Source organism: Xiphias gladius, chromosome 17 (genome assembly GCF_016859285.1).
Source record: "Xiphias gladius isolate SHS-SW01 ecotype Sanya breed wild chromosome 17, ASM1685928v1, whole genome shotgun sequence".
NCBI classification, from domain to species: domain Eukaryota; kingdom Metazoa; phylum Chordata; class Actinopteri; order Istiophoriformes; family Xiphiidae; genus Xiphias; species Xiphias gladius.
The window spans coordinates 24,140,307-24,159,730 of record NC_053416.1 but is presented as its reverse complement, the minus strand read 5'-3'; the positions used below and the strand labels follow the sequence as shown (position 1 = coordinate 24,159,730).

The window sequence follows — 19,424 nt, the reverse complement described above, 5'->3', positions numbered from 1 at the left end:
TCATAAAATTTTCCTCAACAGATGGAATTTGCATGTTTTTAAAGGATTCCTTTGGACTACAACATAGTGCATATTTGTGACATGTTTTCGACATGTTTTAACATGAACACCTGCAGTTTCTAGAATGGAAATATCTACATCTTTCCTATGCAAGCCTATTGCTCTTTTCAGTAATTATCCACATCTGGATGCATATACACATTTTAAAATTCAAAATGTTTATGTTACGCAGTTAAGTATGGTTTTCTTTTGTTTTTCTGTAAAACACTGACTCTAACTGTAAAACTTTTGAGTCATTTCAATACAATACAAATGAGATAATCCCAAAAGTAGTCTTTTACATGTAACAGACAGGTGTCATAATTATTACGGTGGATGTTTTGGGAAACGTTTTTAGTTTTTTGTTGAGCAATTACTGACTTCCTCTATTATCCATTAAAGGGAGTATTTCGTGAGTCACTGATTCGAGAAGGTAGTTGCTCAACATGGCCAGTCCCCAGCCTATATAAGTGCCTCCAGCACAGAAAAGATTTATTCAACAAGTAAACAAGGAAACATGAAGACTTTCTACCTGAGCATTTTACTAAGCCTGGCAGTAGCAGTTTACTGCGTGCCAATATCGCAGGTTACTAAAGAAGATGAGAATTTTGCAGAGGTAGGTGTGCTTGCTTTGCTTTTTTATGCGTTTTCTATTCTATATCAAAGTTGTGCATGTGGAAATCTTAAAGTTCTCTGAATTCTTAATGTTACGCTGTTAAGGACACATAATTAACTTTAGCTGCTTAATCTCTGTAGTTAACAAACAGATCCGTTCTTCTTACATGGAGTTCAGCACAACTTACGCATATTTAAGTATCCAACTCATGTTCTTTTACAGAGCTACCTGAAGAAATTTTACAACCTAACAGAGGAGAGTGGTCCAACTGTCAGAAGAGGGATCAGCCCGGTGATCAAGAAGCTGGCTGAGATGCAGAGATTCTTTCAGCTCGAGATCAATGGAAGGCTGGATGCTGACACCATGGCTGTGATGAGGAAACCCCGCTGTGGCGTTCCAGACAACGCAATTGGCCATTTCTCCACGTTTGGAAACCACAAGTGGCAGAAAAACAGCCTTACCTACAGGTGAATGATCTGAAGAGAGAATGTGTGAGCAAGAGTAATTGTTGGAAGGCTGTCTAATAATATTGTTGACTATTTTTCTGTTCTAAAGGATTGAGAACTACACACCTGACATGTCCGTATCAGAGGTGGATGACTCCATAGAGAAAGCCCTGCAGGTTTGGGCCAAAGTCACTCCTCTGAGGTTCACAAGAATCTACAGTGGCACGGCTGACATCATGATCTCCTTTGGCCGCCAAGGTGAGTACTCAAGTAACAGAACTGTTTCCCCAGTTGTGTCACTCAGTTTATTGATTGTGATGAACCCATAAAGCATCTTAGTTTAAAATATGTGTTTTCTGAGTCTTGAATCACACTGGACAGCTGATCAATCATAGCAGTAGGATGTATTTGAAAAACCAAGTTTTCAATTGTGGGTTTTTACATTACATTCAGCTAATACTTTTGATCTCTATTTGGTTTAGAAAACCTGACATGAATATGCTCTTTCTCAACAGCACATGGAGATTATTACCCCTTTGATGGCCCCGATGGCACTCTTGCTCATGCCTTCGCCCCAGGTACTGGCATTGGAGGAGATGCTCACTTTGATGATGATGAGACCTTCACCTTCCGCTCCAACAGAGGTGAGTTTGTTATTTATGCTCTGCATAGAGAGATATTTTACAGAATTCCTGGACTGTCAGCATGTATTTTGACATAACGTGCTGTTACTTACCTGTAAATCTGTGTTTTCTACTGTAGGCTACATCCTTTTCATGGTGGCTGCCCATGAGTTCGGCCACTCCTTGGGCATGGCTCACTCTAATGATCCTGGTGCTCTCATGTACCCTATGTACTCATACAGAAACCCTGACACCTTTGTTCTGCCCAGGGATGATGTCAAAGGCATCCAGTCTCTCTACGGTTAGTACTAACTGGCTGGATCATCACTACCTGTTTGCACAAACAGCACTAAATATCTGACAGAGAACTTCTGCACAGACTTCAATGAGTTCACATGACTTCGATCCAATGTGACATTGATTTTATTTACCCTACAGGTCCAAACCCTGATCCTCTTGAGCCTGAACCCACATCTCCCACCACCCCTGATGCCTGTGATTCAACCATGGTCTTGGACGCTGTTTCCACCCTGAGAGGAGACATGTTCTTCTTCAAGGACAGGTATTGTAGACACTGAATGCCCAAATATCTGAATGCTGAAGTCTATTAAGACTTGTTTTTTTCTTCACACAAGAGCTGGCCTCTGAATTAATTTATGTTCTTTTGTGTGTGTTCCCAGCTTGTTCTGGCGTAGCAACCCTCAGGTCAATACACCTCAGCAAAGTCTCATCACAAACTTCTGGCCCGAAGCCCCTGTCAATATTGACGCTGCTTACGAAAGCCAACAGTCAGACAGAATGTTACTCTTTAAAGGTATGTGTTCTCTGTGTCCACCTAACGCTCCTTATGTAACATTATTTTCAAGTCTAGATTATTTGCCTTTACATATATTCACTAAAAGTCTTTCCTTTTATTTTCTTAATTTCTACAGATCGTAGAGTGTGGGCTTTCAGTGGCTATGATCTCGTAAATGGCTATCCTAAGTCAATTTCCAGTTTTGGTCTGCCCAAAACCGTAAAGAAAGTCAATGCTGCTCTCTATGACAAGGAAACTGGCAAGACTCTATTCTTTGTCGGCCATAGATACTACAGGTGGGTTCAAATCATGCGACCTGCAATTAATTCAGGTTACTGATCTAGGTATGATGTTGTTAAAGATTTTTAAATGGGGAATCATTCTAATTCTTGTCTGTGTTTCTTCAGTTATGATGAGGCCAAGAAGACAATGGACCAGGGATTCCCCAAACGTCTTTCTCAGACCTTCTCTGGACTGACCAGCAAGGTGACTGCAGCTTTCCAGTACAGAGGTGAGTAGCATTCAAGCCTGTTTGTAGTTTTCCAACTCAAGTCTACTAAAGTGACAAAATGTTCGAAGTTCTTCTGAGTCCTTCCAGCTTTTACCCAACACAGGAACTAACATCTAACGTATGTGTTCTGCAGGTTTCACTTACATCTACAGTGGACCCTATATGTTTGAGTACAGCCTGAGGACTGGGAGGTTGTTTCGTGTGCTGAGGAACAGCTACTTCTTACGCTGCACTAACTTCTAGACCAGTTTGCTAGATAGGTAGTTTATGAAGCTTCTCTGAATGACAATGAAGGCACCAAAGTTATAAAGTGTTCATAATATGTAATTATATTGTTACACACTTACAGGAATATACTGGATTTATGTCTTTCCTGAGAAAAGCACCTTATATGTTTTTAAAAAAAGTTTAGAATAGTATTTTGTGATGTCAGCTATTGCTACTTTAAGTTAATTTTATTTCTATAGTGTTTTATTTAATTGATGTAATATTTACTCTTTAAGAATTGCTATTTCTATTTGTTGCTGCTTCAATTTTGTTTTTAATGAAGTTTAACTGTGGAACTTTGGAACATGTTCCATTATTTAATTTTAACATATGGATGTATGTATGCAAATTGTTTACAAAAATGTGACAGTCAAAATAAATTGGTAAATGAATTAGCAAATAAAAGTTGTTTAAGTACATTTTAATTATGTTTTGTTGTTACTTTGTAAAAGTACAGTGGATCAAAAGACGATATACTCTTTGCGGTGATAATGGTTTATTGTTGACATTTGTTTTTTTAGTTTATATAAAGAACAGTTACAACTGGTCAGTCAAATATATTGGCGATATGTAATCTATATAAACACATATAAACACGTGGTAATACTATACAGATGTGAAGAACTAACCATTCATCAATCCATTAGCTATACCACTTATCCTGTGAGCATAAACGGAGAGGGCTGGAGCCAGTCCCAACTGACATTAGGGGAGAGGCGGGGTACACCCTGGACAGGTTGCCAGTCTATTACAGGGATGACATATAGAGGCAAACAACCATTCACGCTCACATTCACACCTATGGGGGATTTAAAGTTGCCACTTAACCTAAACCTGACCTGCATGTCTTTAGACTGTGGGAGGAAGTCGGAGTAGCCGGAGAAAACCCACCCAGGCGTTGGGGGAACATATAAACCCCACACAGAAAGGCTGCAGCTTGCCGGCAGGGTTTAACCCAGAACCTTCTTGCTGTGAGGCCACAGTGCTAAACACTGCACCACTGTGCCGCTTGTCAAGAACTACTACACCTCAGTACCTAACTGTACTGAGACTTTAGCAGGCATAATATTTACCATATTCAAATTAGTTTAGCATGTTAGCGTGCTATTCATTGCTAATTGGAACTTAACAGAAAAGTACAGCTAACGCTGACGATAATGTCAGTTTTTTGCAGTTATTTAGTCATAAACCAATATATTGGAGAAATTACAATTGTTGACCTGATGATGGTGCTAGATGAAAGTCAGATGATCACCGAAATTATTACAATTCATCCCTAGGGGATCATGAATGTCTGAACCGAAGTTCATGTTGATAGTTATGATAATGCTGATCAAATTTTACACTTCAAGCCAGACATTTCTACCTCATGGTGGGACACCAGGTCAGGGAATCACCAAAATCAGTAGGCTTTATCCTCTGGGGACAATGATGTGTACAAAATTTCATGGCATTCATTTCAGTACAGTATACATACAGTATATTAGCGATATTTCTGTCTGGACCAAGGTGGTTGACCGACCGATAGATAGACACATATTGTCATCCATGGATAGATACAGTATGTGATAGCCCATTTTCAAATGGTTATGTCAGCCTTTGAGGGCGTTGAAAACTTTTAAGTATCTCAGGTTTGTTTGTTTATTTGTTTTGTTTATCCTTTTTGTACTCTAATTTGCATAAAACACATTTGGAGAGTCTCTAACTGTGCAAATGAATGAACTGTGAGTTATTACATGAAATAAAATACTTTTGGTTGGTAGTGTTTACTCAGTGTTTTGGTACTGTTGGTCTCGGGGCAACACAGAAACTTTTATGAGTTGTCTTTGGAACAATTGGGTGCTTACACTTAATATGTGTGTCAGTTAAATAGACAGTAATTTATATTTTACTGATTGTTAGCAACATGTAGCAGCAACTCTGATAAAGTAAATGCCCTGAAAATGTCACAGCCGACTTTCCTAAAAAAAGCTGAGCATTTGTTTGACTCCCGAAGAGGAAAAGAGATATGGAATGCAATGACAATGGAGTGCAACAGTGAGGCTTTATTTCATCTTAACAAGTCTGTGTGCTTTGCTGTCATTATAGTAATACGTCTTATTCAGCATTTCTGTGATTAATTACAAATGCTTTACATCTTAAGTAAAACCATTTGTAAAGTAAAAACGACACTAAAACTAACGAAAACTAAGTAGGAGTAGTGCTGAATTTCAAAAGCCAATATTTACTGTCCTTTTAAGTCAGTTTTATGTCTACACCAATTCTTCAGAGAAATATCTGGCTCTTTAGCGGCTAAATGCTCCACTATGTTCACCAGCAGGTCTCGAACTGTGTCTGTTTGCTGTTTGCTGCTGAGCAGGTAGTGGACAGTGGCTTTATTAGAGCTTTTTTTTGGGCTGAAAACAGCTGCCGGCTGCGGCTGAAAATGAGGTGAGAGTCTTCCATAACAGTAACACTGCGGGCCAGAATGCTAAAACAATGAGCTGAATGATGCTAAAATGCTCTTTAATGCTAAAGAGAGCTGCAGAATCAGGTGAAAATCATCTGTAGGTATGTCTTGAGTAAGTCATTTGATCTTTAAAAAATATTAAATAAATAAAATATATATATCTATGAATAAAATACTTATTTAATTTTTCAATTTTTTAAAGCTGCCTCTAATAATTAAAAACAGATTCAAGAGAAGTGAGTTCTCTGAGGTGTAGGGAGGGATTTCCAGCAATGTTAGCTCAGTATCCTGTGGTAGAAGTTCCTTCTGCGGCCGACACTTGAAATCTTATTCAGGCAAACAGCAGCGGTGATTCATTCACAAGTAATCAAGCTAATTTCCCTAAGACACATTAGTGCTGAACTTGTTTCGATGAATGTATAATTTTACTGCAAATGAAGACCTAAACATACATGTTTGTTGTCAGTGGCAAACACATTTAAAACAACATTTATATATATATATATATATATGTGTGTGTGTGTGTGTGTGTGTGTGTGTGTGTGTGTGTGTGTGTGTGTGTGTGTGTGTGTGTGTGTGAGTGTGATTTGAGATCCAAAACAAGATCTTCTATGGTAAAATACAATTTTTAGCATAAGAAAAACTAAGTTTGTGCTATATACAGACACAATGCTGTGTATGGGTGTGTGTGTGTGACTCATAAACTTGTCACTGATGAATAATACAGGTGGGTTGTAAAAAGTGTTAATACAGTGTTTAAACAATGTTGTAATAATGACCTCAAATAATGTCCCCCAAAACAGATACACATATTAAACTGTCCTGGAACCACAACAGAAATTATTTGTTTTTGTGTATGAAATTAGAGCTTTTTGTGTTTTCTGATGTTCCAAATTGTGTGACAAATGAATGTTTCTTAAATGTTGGTAGAAGCTTTTTATTTTGTTGACAATGTTTAAAAGACCATTTTTTTCCCAATTTTAAAGAGGAAAAGTTGACTTAATTTTTTTAAATATCCAGCTCAATTGGTCACAGATTTAAAGGCAAAATGCTACGATATATATTTTGTTGTAGTATTAAAAAGATGATATTTGAAATGAATTAGGTGCAGCTCTTTTCTTGCAACATATTCGTCCTCACTGTCTGTGGTTAGTGTTGGTCAATCTATCTGAGACAGTGAAGACAGTGCTGCCGATCCCAGCATCAGCGTTAAGAAACAGCAACCGCACCGTAGTTTTCCACTACAAATGTTACATAAATAGATAAATAAATACATACAGAAGCTGAATAGATTATTACAGATGAAAAGTAACTGCCACATAAACAACCTCTCTATGAAGAGAAAAACAATCAGATGTTTTGTACTGTATGCAGTTCAGCACTCGTCAGCATAAACTGGAATGAAACTCAGCAGATATATGACAAAACCAAGTTATTAATAATTACTCACCTCAATAAAGCCAATTAATTGAATGATGAGTCACATTTTACAGCCTGATGAGGGATCATCAGTGGCATCTTCATATTGTTTATAACCTGCCAGAAGGGCTTAGTTATGGCTATGACCTCTGGTTAAAAGCAAGAGGTAACACAGCTTTTGTTCATGACATGACCCAGCTCATCCGTGTTTACTCACAAAGCACATTGCTATCTTATCAACAGACACAGTAGCCTGAGGGGCAGAGAGGAGGGTTTGTGAGCAAACACCTTTAAATTCATGTCATACTCCCTTAAGAATCAGGGTAGAATATCAGTCTATTACTCATAAGATAACTTTAAGCAACAGATAGGAAGATCACAAACATGTTCGAAATAAAATGACAAACATTCAGTCAAGCTCTTCTAGCTAAACTATTCCTGTGGAATTGCTCAGAAACAACACTGTATGTATGAGTATGAAACAAAGCACCGATAAAGAAAAGGTATCCTCATTCTCCTTATACACAATACTGGGAGCATCTGTATGAGTTTAAAGGTTGCATTTGTCACATATGATAATTGGCATCTAAACTTCCATATCACTTATTTTATTTATCCATTTAGTATTTAGTCATTTTAAAATCTGATGTTTCATTGTGATTATGTTGTATGTCCCGTGTCATGTGGTCCTCATTACAGTCTTATTTTTGGAATTGTTTGGTTGAGCAACCTTCTGCTCTTGTCATCCATAAATGGAATACTCCCTGAGTCACTGACTCAAAAAAGTAGTTGCCCAACACGCCCACACTTCAACAGGTCCACTCCTCAGCCTATATAACAGCTGATTCATGTGCAGACACACAAGTTGAATTCAACGAGGAAGCATGAGGTCATTCAGTCTGTGTACTCTACTAAACCTGGCAGTTGCAGTTTACTCTGTGCCGGCACCAGAAGTTACTGTGCAAGATGAAAGCTTTGCAGAGGTATGTGTTTTTACTTTGTTTTGTTTTGTTTTGTTCTGCATGTATTCTCAATATTTTGCATTTAAGATTAGATCATGTTGTGCATTTTGGGAACTGTTGCTGCTCCACAAATCCAAAAGACCATTAGTGACTACTATTATATTCTCATCTTCTTTTACAGAGCTACCTGAAGAAATTTTACAACCTAACAGAGGAGAGCGGTCCAACTGTCAGAAGAGGGATCAGCCCGGTGAGCAAGAAGCTGGCTGAGATGCAGAGATTCTTTCAGCTCGAGATCACTGGAAGGCTGGATGCTGACACCATGGCCGTGATGAGGAAACCCCGCTGTGGCGTTCCAGACAACGCAATTGCCCGTTTCTCCACGTTTGGAAACCACAAGTGGCAGAAAAACAGCCTTACCTACAGGTGAATGATCTGAAGAGAGAATGTGTGAGCAAGAGTAATTGTTGGAAGGCTGTCTAATAATATTGTTGACTATTTTTCTGTTCTAAAGGATTGAGAACTACACACCTGACATGTCCGTATCAGAGGTGGATGACTCCATAGAGAAAGCCCTGCAGGTTTGGGCCAAAGTCACTCCTCTGAGGTTCACAAGAATCTACAGTGGCACGGCTGACATCATGATCTCCTTTGGCCGCCAAGGTGAGTACAAATTAACTTTCAGTGGTGGAAAACGTATTCAGATCCTTTTCTCATTTAAAAGTAGAAACACCATAACCTAAAAACTCCTGCATTCTCATTGTTACTTAAGGAAAAGTACAGGAGTATTATCAGCAACATGTACTTAAAGTATCAAAAGTATATGAACTCATTATGCAGATGGCTCCTTTCAAATTGTTTTATTATTGTAGCATATTATAATCATATTATTAAGTATTATTACTCAGGACATGTAAGCCCAATCCTAATGTTGTAGTTCTTTCACGTGGTGCCAATTTTTGGTACTTTACATACTCCTGGGTAAGACAGGGATATGGTCAAATAACCATGCAGCATATTTCATAAACTGATCATATATATTCCATGTAAACTGAAGAATCTGAAAACTAAATAGTAACTGAACCTGTCAAATAAATGTAATGGAGTAAAAGGCATTATATATCCCTCTGAAATGTTGTGGAGTCGAATTAATTAGGTAGTATAAGAGGAAAATACTCAAATGCAAGTACCTGAAGAATAACAAGAATAACAGAAGTTTTTTGGTTGTACTTTGGTAAAAAGAAAAAAAAAACTAATCGCATTTATTATATCGATAAAGTGTAGTGTGAAGCATCTATTTTCCAATTGATTTTTAAGTTACAGTATAATTACAGTACATATCGTATATCACTCAACACAACAAAGAGTCAGCAGTCATTCCGCGGTGGCATGCCAGTGCTTGGAGCTATTTTCCACTGTGTATTAAGGGTTGGGAATGTGTTGAAAATGCTGGGTTTTCCTTAGCTCAGGTTTGTGGTTGTGATATCCCACAAAGCATCTTAGCTATTCGTTAGACGTATTTCTGTGTTGTGAAGTGGATAGGGGTGTAGATGTTCGAACAGATAGCAATAGGATGCATTTGGGACACCCTGTCTGATTTGTTGGTTTTTACAGAAACACAATAAGTGTGGGAGAAAAGAACATCAAAAAGTACATTTAATAGCATAAATATTTTTTCTTTTTTTCAAAACCGAACATGAATATGCTCTTTCTCAACAGCACATGGAGATTATTACCCCTTTGATGGCCCCGATGGCACTCTTGCTCATGCCTTCGCCCCAGGTACTGGCATTGGAGGAGATGCTCACTTTGATGATGATGAGACCTTCACCTTCCGCTCCAACAGAGGTGAGTTTGTTATTTATGCTCTGCATAGAGAGATATTTTACAGAATTCCTGGACTGCCAGCATGTATTTTGACATAACGTGCTCTTACTTACTTGTAAATCTGTGTTTTCTACTGTAGGCTACGTCCTCTTCATGGTGGCTGCCCATGAGTTCGGCCACTCCTTGGGCTTGTCTCACTCTAATGATCCTGGTGCTCTCATGTACCCTATGTACTCGTACAGAAACCCTGATACCTTTGTTCTGCCCAGGGATGACGTCAACGGCATCCAGTCTATCTATGGTTAGTACTAGCTGGATCATCACTACCTGTTTGCACAAACAGCACTTGACCAAAATATCTCATGATCTCTTGCACAATCTTCAGCGATGCTACTCAACTGTTTGGGTTTTGCTGCAATGTGACGCAGGGCTTTCTAAACAGGTGCTGACTCATTTTATTCAACCTCCAGGTCCAAATCCGGATAAGAATCCCTTTGTACCTGAACCTCAGCCCCCCACCACCCCTGATGCCTGTGATTCAACCATGGTCTTGGATGCCGTTGCCACCCTGAGAGGAGAGATGCTCTTCTTCAAAGACAGGTATCATACTGTGCAGTAGAATGCTAAAACATCAAATAGACCAAAGTCTATTAGGATGGTTTCTCACCATAAGTACCTGGCTTATGTTCTCAGCTTCTTCTGGCGTGGCTACCCCTGGAGCAATACACCTCAGCAAAGTCTCATCACAAACTTCTGGCCGGAAGCCCCTGTCAATATCGACGCTGCTTATGAAAGCCAACAGTCAGACAGAATCCTACTCTTTAAAGGTATGTGTCCCCTTTATCTCCCTGTAAAATAAACCCGACACAATTTCAAAGTTTGCCTACATTATTTTTTTTGAATTCGTATTTTTTCATATTTTTGTCCCTACAGGTGGTAAAGTGTGGGCCTTCAGTGGCTATGATCGAGTACCAGGCTATCCTAAAAAACTTAGCAGTTTTGGTCTGCCAAGAGGTGTGAGGAAAATTGATGCTGCCCTCTATGACGTACAGTCTGGCAAAACTCTGTTCTTTGTAGGCAACTATTACTTCAGGTGTGTTCAGAGTATATATTTATTTCTGATTTCTGAAGAATCCGTTTTTTACCCTTTACCCTTATTGAATCATTCTAATTACTGTCTGTGTTTCTTCAGTTATGATGAGGCCAAGAAGACAATGGACCAGGGATTCCCCAAACGTCTTTCTCAGACCTTCTCTGGACTGACCAGCAAGGTGACTGCAGCTTTCCAGTACAGAGGTGAGTACTGAAATGACAAGATGTTTACAGTTTTTCAGACAAACGAATCAGCCCTCCTTGAATCTTTTCAGCTTTTAAAAGAAAAGTTCTACATTTTGGGCAGTACACTTGCGCAATTTCTCGCAGTGTTAGATGACAAGATCAATACAACTGTAAAGTCTCTATATTAAACATCAAGCTATTTGATCTGCCTTACTCTGCCTACCAGCACCTCTAAGGCTCACTAAGGAAGACGTTATATGTCATTTATTTAATCTGTACAAAAATCAAACTGTTAAAAGGACAGGTTGTGGTTTTACGTCGCACTATGTGTTGGACTATATTGGGCGGGTGCAGTGACTTACTGGGGTCTTCATCAGTCAAACACATAACCTCCAGTTATTCTTGACAAGAAAGCAAATACTTTCTGTATATATGTGTATTTCCCCAAACTATTCCTTTAATTATCACAGAGTAACACTGAGCCTCTTGTCTGCAGGTTTCACTTACATCTACAGTGGACCCTATATGTTTGAGTACAGCCTGAGGAGTGGGAGGTTGTACCGTGTGCTGAGGAACAGCTACTTCTTACGCTGCACTAACTTCTAGACCAGTTTATCCTCTAAGTTTTCTATATAACCACTCATGGAGAATATTTTTACTATTTTAAATATTCTATTTTTTAATATTTAATTCTATCAAATTCATTTGGAACTGTAAACAAATGTGTTCAATATATAAATAATATGTATGTAAATAAAGCTGGATATTATTTCATACTTGTCTTCATTTCTGTTTAATGTACTTTGCAAAACATCATAGAGGAATTTCGTGGGATCAACTCATTAGCTTAATGAAAATATGTATTTTGTTCATTTCAAGTTCATTTAACTTCGAATGTCCAGTTTTTATTTTCAAACCACTCAAGAACTTATAAACATGAGTTGTTGTAACTAGAGATCTTCTTATTTGAAATGAGGGAGTTGAATGAATGACCTGCTGACGTTCTCTCAACTCACTGAAAGAGATTTTTTAAAGAAACAAAACTAGCACATTAACAAGACTTCCCAGCATGCATTGTTTGAGAGTTAAAACTTTCCAGAGATGCCCCTTTTTGTAGTTTGAATAAAACACACATGATGGAAACTTGCTGTGTGTCTTTCATGCATGTTAAGACAACTCATGGTTGTTTCTTTACATAATAATGAAAACCATGTTAACCACGATAAAGAGGGTGGTTGTGATGAACCACCAGCAAGAAAGACACTGCAGGCAGCTGCACAGGTAGTATATGTACTGAATGTGGTATGGAATGGCTCCTCAACCACAACTGTAAATTACTGACATAAGTTGACTCTTCGAGCCACATAAATGTAGATGGAAAGTAAACCCATCTGTGAAGGTTGTCAGTGTGACTGAAAAGTTGTTGATTCAATCTAACATCTCATGTTTATTGAGCTCTTTTCTCAAGTTCAGTTAACTTAACTCAGTTAGTTTTTATATTTTCAAAATTAATCAGACAACTTTTAACTAAAACTCAACCTAAGTTCAGTTAACTCACATTTTTAAGGCAGCAGGGACACTTACGTTTTTAAACTGAACAACTTGCTTTACATGATTTACAGTGTGAGACATGAGGTGTCTGTTAAAACGTTCCACCTGAGAGGCCTCTTCTGTCAGGAACCCCTGATGATGCCTCTCTGATGAGCTGTGAAACATCCTGACGATGTTTCTTGAAGATAGCAAGTCCACTTATTTTTGACCTATTACTACTAGTACAGTAATATTGCTACTTTATTATAGCTGTAATCTAATGCTATTGGGAAGAATCTGGAAAGCATTGGAGGTCGTTATAAGGCACTTAATTAATTTATACAATAAATGAGTTAAGTACTCAATCAATACATAAATTAAACTCTAATGCAATTCATTCATTGATATATAGTTAGACGGTAAAAGAAGCATTAACAAAGGAGTAATAATTTCATTATCATTTCTTAATGTTTGTGTTTCACTCTTGTGGGTCACTGTAGTACATGAAGCAAGTCCTTCATGTATGCTGTAAAGAACATAAATACACACACAGTAATTATTTTATAAAAAGCATACAGTGTTCAACCGCTTGCCATTTCAAATATTTCAGGGGACACAGAACTGCTGAGTAAACTGTTTGCAAATGGTAACATTTCATTTTGTGTATGTGCGGCCACTCATGGTGTCATTCACTGCGCCATGGTCTGTCCGTCACATCTGAGAATCCAAAAGTTTCGGAGTGAACTTTGATATGAAGGTAAAAGAGGAGGATGAGAAACCGGACACTTGAGTGAAACAACAGTATGTCGGCCAGTCAACCCTGGGTTGCAACCAGTGTAAAGCTGAACTTTTTGCTCTCACAGCTCCCTCTCTTGGCTTCTTTGCTTATTACACCCACTGATACATTATCTTCCACATACCAAATCACCCCAAAATGAATATTCTGTCGGTGACTGGTCTTTAATTCAACAGGTTCATATTAATCTGTCCCACTGTGTCTTCTAACTGTACAAAATAGGACGTCCGCACTCATTCATCCTCAGAATTTACAGACATACAGTACAGCATGATGCACTGACGACTGGCTTTTGGCATCTCTGGCAGATACATGTCTGAATGTCTGTTTCAGTAAACACAAAGGATTTCTCCTCATGAGGTGTTTGGAGGTCTTTTATAATGTCAGAAAAGACGGCAAATGAGCTCACCAGCTTTGATCGTCAGTTTTGTTGTGCTTCCAAACAGACCCAGGGTTAAACAAGCCCATCGCTTTCAAAGAATGTAAATATTTATTAAGGCTTCTAATGCACCCTCTAAAACAAAGGTGCATATAGTAAATCAAAAAATATGTACATTAAAGGGGCTGTAGAAATACATGCTTCTGTTACGCAACTCAATCAAAGCTGATAATCAGACTGTGGCTCTCCAGCTGTAGCTGTTGGGGTCTGGACTATGTCTGTTGCCATTTGGTTAGAGTGACGCGTTCAGCGATTAAGAAGAAGGTGAGCTTATAGAAGGTCTATGTGTGCTTCAGTCATTCAATTGTCAGTCCACAGAATTCTTAATGCTGCTCTAAATTTCTGCCCCACGTGTATATAAAAATTCAAAGGAAAGGTGCCAGCACAGTGAGTTTTGCACTCCAAATCTTTATCAAGTATCTTCAACAGGTAATTTAACACAAGTTAAAAGCAACTGAAAGGATTAAGCCAAGTCAAAAGGGATATAATACTAATGTTCTCAATGAAATTTTTGCAAGTAAGAAAGAAATCGATGTAAGTGAGGTGACAGAGCAAAAGTTATGCTAACTCTTGTCTAAAACCAGACACTGAGTTCCTGTTCATACAAGCACAAACTGCTCCAACTCTTGACCTCATCTTAACTCCTCTACCCTCCAACTCCCTCTCTCATCACTGATGATGAGAGGGTTGTTATTTCTCTCCTGTTGTTCTAATGGGCCTGTCCAGACACTTGCAGGAATGTTTCATTGCCCCATCATGCATCCTTCTCTGCTCTCGCATCCAAAACACCAAAATGGACTGGTTCAGCAAATAACCAACTAGTGCATTCCACTTCAGTGTCTGAGTAGAGCCTGAGAGGGAGAATAAATAAAGTACCTGGAGTTGTTTCTTCTCTGCGGTAGAAAAGGGAATCATGGAAGGTACACTGGCTGTTAAAACTATGATGATAGTGGTGATTGTAGCACTCTGTGGAGCTGTGCCCACCGCTTCACCCAGCCAAGAAGAGCTCTCTAAAGCCCAGGTAAACATGAGGTGTTCTCAGAGTTGAAATATTGCACTGTTCGTTGGTGTTATATAAACTGGAGATATTGAGGAGAGAAGACCATTTGGTTTTTCTCTGTGATTGTAAGATCTGTAAGATTTATCTTTTTCAACCCTGTCAAACAATAAAGTTTCAGTCTTTTTAATTTTGCAACATGAAAAGGAAAACTGTACTTTCCATTTTCAGAAATGGTCATTTCCCACTAAAGCCTCTGCGGGTATTTAATGTCAGCTTTATAACATTAGAACTGGTTTGAACAATTCAAAGTTGAGGTTTAAAGATATGTACCATGGATTTCTCTGGAATAGAAAAATACCTTGGCCAGTACAGTTTAAATATTGCCTCGACTCCCTCTAAAGATGAGAAACAAAGTCTGGAGGTATCTCAGCCCGTGACACACATTTTACTGGACATTACGGCTCAGCTTTGAGATGCAGAAAGTTTTAGAAATGATGAATGTGGATTTGTTTGTAGAAATGTTTTACATGATGAACAATTTGAACAATCAAATAAGTGTTACAGACAACTACAGATTTTCAACACAGGCATTTCTACATGCCATTTTCATTGAAAACGGTGTTTTTCTATATGCACATAATTAAGGTATAGTTTCAAATATGCTGTAAATATATTAATTACCTCTATATATATAAGTATGTACATAGTGCTGTACTTAATATAAGTACAGCACTTCAAGAAGTACGTTAGAAAAATGTTTCAGAGTGGATTTGGTGACAGCCATGGTCACTGGTGGTTTAATACTGCAGGTTCCAGAATTCTGGGGGCAGCTATTGTTCCTTGGGCAGCTACTTTCGCATAAATACAACAGAGGGTCTATCAGTTTACTTTGGAGCTAAACAAAGTCAAGGCACAGTAGCTGGCCTTTTTCCATCATGCCATGAGCAACCACAACCTGAGTTCATGCTGAGCACAGCACAAGCAGTTTTGCACACAACAGCAGGACACAGAAAATAGAGTTTGTTTTCTTGCTGAGGAGTTGGAACTGCTGTCTCTTTAAGTATAAGCTTGCAATACTTCCTGCAATATTTAAAACAATTCTGCTGAGAATGACTGTGTTGTTTTGTAAAAGCATTTTAAATGGATGGTCAGTGTAAGCGCAAACCCTGGAGCCAAGATAATAATGGCCAACCCATGTTTTGCCAGTTGAACACTTTTAATTTGAAGCAGCGGCAGGAAATAGGAAATGATGGGTTGTTATTATTACTTTCTGTAGCAGAATGCACAGTGAACGGTGGGGCTGATATGAATGAGATCAAATCCAATTAATAATAAATACTGCATGTCTGTAATCTAGTGTTATTGTGTTGTTCTCTGAATCCAGTCCAGGAGTGGCGGACTCAGCCACTGAGAGTGAAAAGGACTGTTTGGAGAAAAAACTACTGAAAGTAAATTGAATGAATGGGTATCACAGAAAAAATACAGCCAGAAACAAACAGTATCAAAGATTGGTTTGATCTCATGAAAGTCTTATGGATTATAACTTTTCACTTATCTTTTCCCCAAAATTCTGTATTTAAATTTGAATAGGTAAATTAGTAATCAGTCAGATTCATCATATGTGGAGTTTCATATGCATATGAGAATTCTTTAATTCTGTTTTCTTTGTCCAGGACTATCTGTCTCAGTTTTTCTCTGAAGTGGGTGTCAGTGCCCCCAGCAGTGTCTGGCGCAGCTCTCTAGAGTCATTTGAAGACACTCTCAGAAAAATGCAGGAGTTTTTTGGCCTGGATTTGACAGGACAGTTGGACTCCAACACCCTGGAAGTGATGGCTCGCCCCCGCTGTGGTTTCACAGACGTGACCAGATATGGCCACTTCGATGGTCGACCAAAGTGGGACAAGACTGTCGTCACATACAGGTACTACGCAAGATCTCTGTGTCAGAACAAAGGGCAACAAGTCCCTGCATGCAGTTCATCCTAACATAATTGCAGTAAAGCTCCTGTTGAAAGACTTCAGCATTTTTCTCACTCCTCACGCTGTAGGATAACTGACTACACACCACGCTTGAGTCAAAGTGATGTGGACGCCACCATAGCCAAGGCTCTGAAACTCTACAGTGATGTCATTCCTCTAGATTTCAAGCGGATTGATAGCGCCACTGCTGACATTATGATCTTGTTCAAGAGTCGAGGTAACACAGTACCTTCGGTGCCTTTGAGAGAATGTTTGATCCAGTGGTAACTTTACTCTTCTTCTCTCAAAACCAGACCATGGAGATTTTGCTCCATTTGATGGGGAGAACGGGGTCTTGGCCCATGCGTTCTCCCCTGGAGAGGGCAATGGAGGTGACACCCACTTTGATGAAGATGAAAACTGGACTCTAACCTCAGCGGGTGCTGACATTAAGGAAACATTTTTATTAAGATGATGTGATTCTATAGCTGATTAGGTACCCATAGTAACTTTATTAATTTTTATATCCAGGGGCCAACCTGTTCTTGGTGGCAGCCCATGAGTTTGGCCATGCACTGGGACTGGCACACTCTCAGGTCCAGACAGCTCTGATGTATCCCACCTACCAATATGTGAACACAGAGGGGTACAAGCTGCCAGATGATGACAGAGAGGGTGTACAGGCTATCTACGGTGAGAGCCAAAATAATTCACAGACTGATTTTTGCAATTTTTGGGGTTATTATTTTACTGAAAGAGCACTTTTCTTGAAAGCACTGACAAACTCTCCTCCTGAAACTCAAAGATCGTTACCAGTGCCATTACTTTGTTTTTGTTTTTTTTTTACCTCTTAAAGGAATCAGAGAAACATCAGCTCAACCAACAACTGAACCTCACCCAAATCCACAGCCTACCAAAAAACCTGTGCCAAAACCACAACCTAGACCTGAACCAGATCCTGAACCCACACCAGACAGGTGCAGCAGGAACCTGATTTTTGATGCTGCAACCTCCATTCAGAGAAATCTGTACTTCTTTAAAGATGGGTGAGAAATTAATGCACTAGTTTTTGATTTAGTCATTTAGGTTTCACATAAACAGGCTACTCCAGAGAGCCGTTATTTTCAAAGTTAAATGCATGAAGTAGGATTTTTTTTTTTTCTCAGTATGTGACCACTGTCAACTTATCATGGAATTTTGTTTTTCTTTGTCAGATATTTCTGGAAGAGGAGCAGCTCCTGGGACGGCATCACAACAAAGAGAATTCAGTCAGTCTGGTCTGGAATCAGCAAAGTTGATGCTGCCTATGAGTATAACAAAAAGAATACTGTCATTTTCTTCGAAGGTATAATAAATAATTAATTTGAAGCCATTTTGTTCTTTTTTGATAATTAAAAATGGCAAAAAGCATTACATAAATGCTGGTACTAAGTTGGAACATACATTCGTAACTCTCTACCTTTTCATGTCATAGGGGATCATTACTGGGGGATCAGAGGAAACACTGTCCTACCTGGTTATCCCAAACCTCTCAGAGACTTTGGCTTCCCTCCATCCGTCACCAAGGTAGATGCTGCTGTCTATGTGTCATTTACAGGGAGAACCCTCCTCTTTGTGAAGAACAAATACTGGAGGTGGGTAATGTGAAAAGCCATAAACATATAGGCTGAATCCATATACACAGACGCCGTGTATTGATGAAAACTCCTCCTCATATTACTCATAGCTACAATGAAAGGAGGGGCAGAATGGATCGTGGTTACCCAAAATTCATACACACAGAGCTCCCTGGGATTGGCTACCGAGTGGATGCTGTTTTTGAGAACAAAGGTAGGTATTACTGAAAAGACAGTCTCTCTGCTGTAGCGTAATGTTCTTGCTTGGCGTGATTTCAATGATGCATCCCCCTTTTCAGGTTACCTGTACGTTTCATATGGAGCCACACAGATAGAGTACCACTACCAACGAAGAAGGGCTCTACGCACTCTGTTAAACTATAGATGGATGGATTGCAACTAAAGAAACAATAACACAGCGACACACATACACGACCACGCGCACACACACACACACACACACACACACACACACACACACACACACACACACACCTGTAAACATGCAACAAAGCAATGGTTTATTCCATTAACTCATCCTGAGTAGCTTATTGTAGCTTTTCACTAGATATTTGCAAGGAAGTAGCTCATTTGAAAAAGAAATACAATATGAAATTGTATAATGATGCTGTAGGCAACAACCGCTTGATATGTAGCTAATGGTTTCTGTTGGACATGCATCAATTAAACATGATATAATCAAGCTTTAAAAGTGAAAAAACAAAAACAAGAATGAGTTAAAGTGCTTTCTTATCATGACTGGGTATGTAATGTAAATTAGGATTCACTAGAATTAGGGAAATCTGGCAACTCTGGCATCTGTGTGTGTGTGTGTGTGTGTGTGTGTGTTCA

At 38.9% G+C, this 19,424-nt stretch overlaps 3 protein-coding genes across 3 annotated transcripts; all 3 read left to right on the top strand.

Moving 5' to 3' along the window:
* The first annotated feature begins 553 nt into the window (after nucleotides 1–553).
* On the top strand, nucleotides 554–3,687 carry LOC120802390 (collagenase 3-like). Its single transcript, XM_040150146.1, has 10 exons — nucleotides 554–655; nucleotides 878–1,122; nucleotides 1,211–1,359; nucleotides 1,617–1,745; nucleotides 1,864–2,025; nucleotides 2,163–2,286; nucleotides 2,405–2,538; nucleotides 2,657–2,816; nucleotides 2,928–3,031; nucleotides 3,165–3,687. Exons 1-10 carry the CDS (start codon nucleotides 557–559, stop codon nucleotides 3,272–3,274), a joined length of 1,416 nt encoding a protein of 471 aa, XP_040006080.1. The 5' UTR covers nucleotides 554–556; the 3' UTR covers nucleotides 3,275–3,687.
* Nucleotides 3,688–8,050: 4,363 nt separating this feature from the next.
* Nucleotides 8,051–11,951, top strand: LOC120802389 (collagenase 3-like). Its single transcript, XM_040150145.1, has 10 exons — nucleotides 8,051–8,149; nucleotides 8,310–8,554; nucleotides 8,643–8,791; nucleotides 9,848–9,976; nucleotides 10,095–10,256; nucleotides 10,426–10,555; nucleotides 10,649–10,782; nucleotides 10,889–11,048; nucleotides 11,148–11,251; nucleotides 11,730–11,951. The coding sequence occupies exons 1-10, from the start codon at nucleotides 8,051–8,053 to the stop codon at nucleotides 11,837–11,839; spliced, it is 1,422 nt and encodes a 473-aa protein (XP_040006079.1). The 3' UTR covers nucleotides 11,840–11,951.
* A 2,960-nt stretch (nucleotides 11,952–14,911) lies between these two features.
* Nucleotides 14,912–18,975, top strand: mmp30 (matrix metallopeptidase 30). Its single transcript, XM_040150148.1, has 10 exons — nucleotides 14,912–15,019; nucleotides 16,672–16,919; nucleotides 17,046–17,194; nucleotides 17,271–17,396; nucleotides 17,488–17,649; nucleotides 17,813–18,002; nucleotides 18,171–18,301; nucleotides 18,431–18,590; nucleotides 18,683–18,786; nucleotides 18,872–18,975. Exons 1-10 carry the CDS (start codon nucleotides 14,912–14,914, stop codon nucleotides 18,973–18,975), a joined length of 1,482 nt encoding a protein of 493 aa, XP_040006082.1.
* The last annotated feature ends 449 nt before the right edge of the window (nucleotides 18,976–19,424 follow it).

Excerpts from the sequence above, each read along its gene's own strand:
- LOC120802390 (XM_040150146.1), top strand. The coding sequence starts at position 557 with ATGAAGACTTTCTACCTGAGCATTTTACTAAGCCTGGCAGTAGCAGTT. Across the intron at positions 2,287-2,404 it reads ATGTTCTTCTTCAAGGACAG|CTTGTTCTGGCGTAGCAACC; the intron begins GTATTGTAGACA and ends GTGTGTTCCCAG. Across the intron at positions 2,817-2,927 it reads GTCGGCCATAGATACTACAG|TTATGATGAGGCCAAGAAGA; the intron begins GTGGGTTCAAAT and ends GTGTTTCTTCAG.
- LOC120802389 (XM_040150145.1), top strand. The coding sequence starts at position 8,051 with ATGAGGTCATTCAGTCTGTGTACTCTACTAAACCTGGCAGTTGCAGTT. Across the intron at positions 8,792-9,847 it reads GATCTCCTTTGGCCGCCAAG|CACATGGAGATTATTACCCC; the intron begins GTGAGTACAAAT and ends CTTTCTCAACAG. Across the intron at positions 11,049-11,147 it reads GTAGGCAACTATTACTTCAG|TTATGATGAGGCCAAGAAGA; the intron begins GTGTGTTCAGAG and ends GTGTTTCTTCAG.
- mmp30 (XM_040150148.1), top strand. The coding sequence starts at position 14,912 with ATGGAAGGTACACTGGCTGTTAAAACTATGATGATAGTGGTGATTGTA. Across the intron at positions 18,003-18,170 it reads CTGTACTTCTTTAAAGATGG|ATATTTCTGGAAGAGGAGCA; the intron begins GTGAGAAATTAA and ends TTTCTTTGTCAG. Across the intron at positions 18,787-18,871 it reads TGCTGTTTTTGAGAACAAAG|GTTACCTGTACGTTTCATAT; the intron begins GTAGGTATTACT and ends CCCCCTTTTCAG.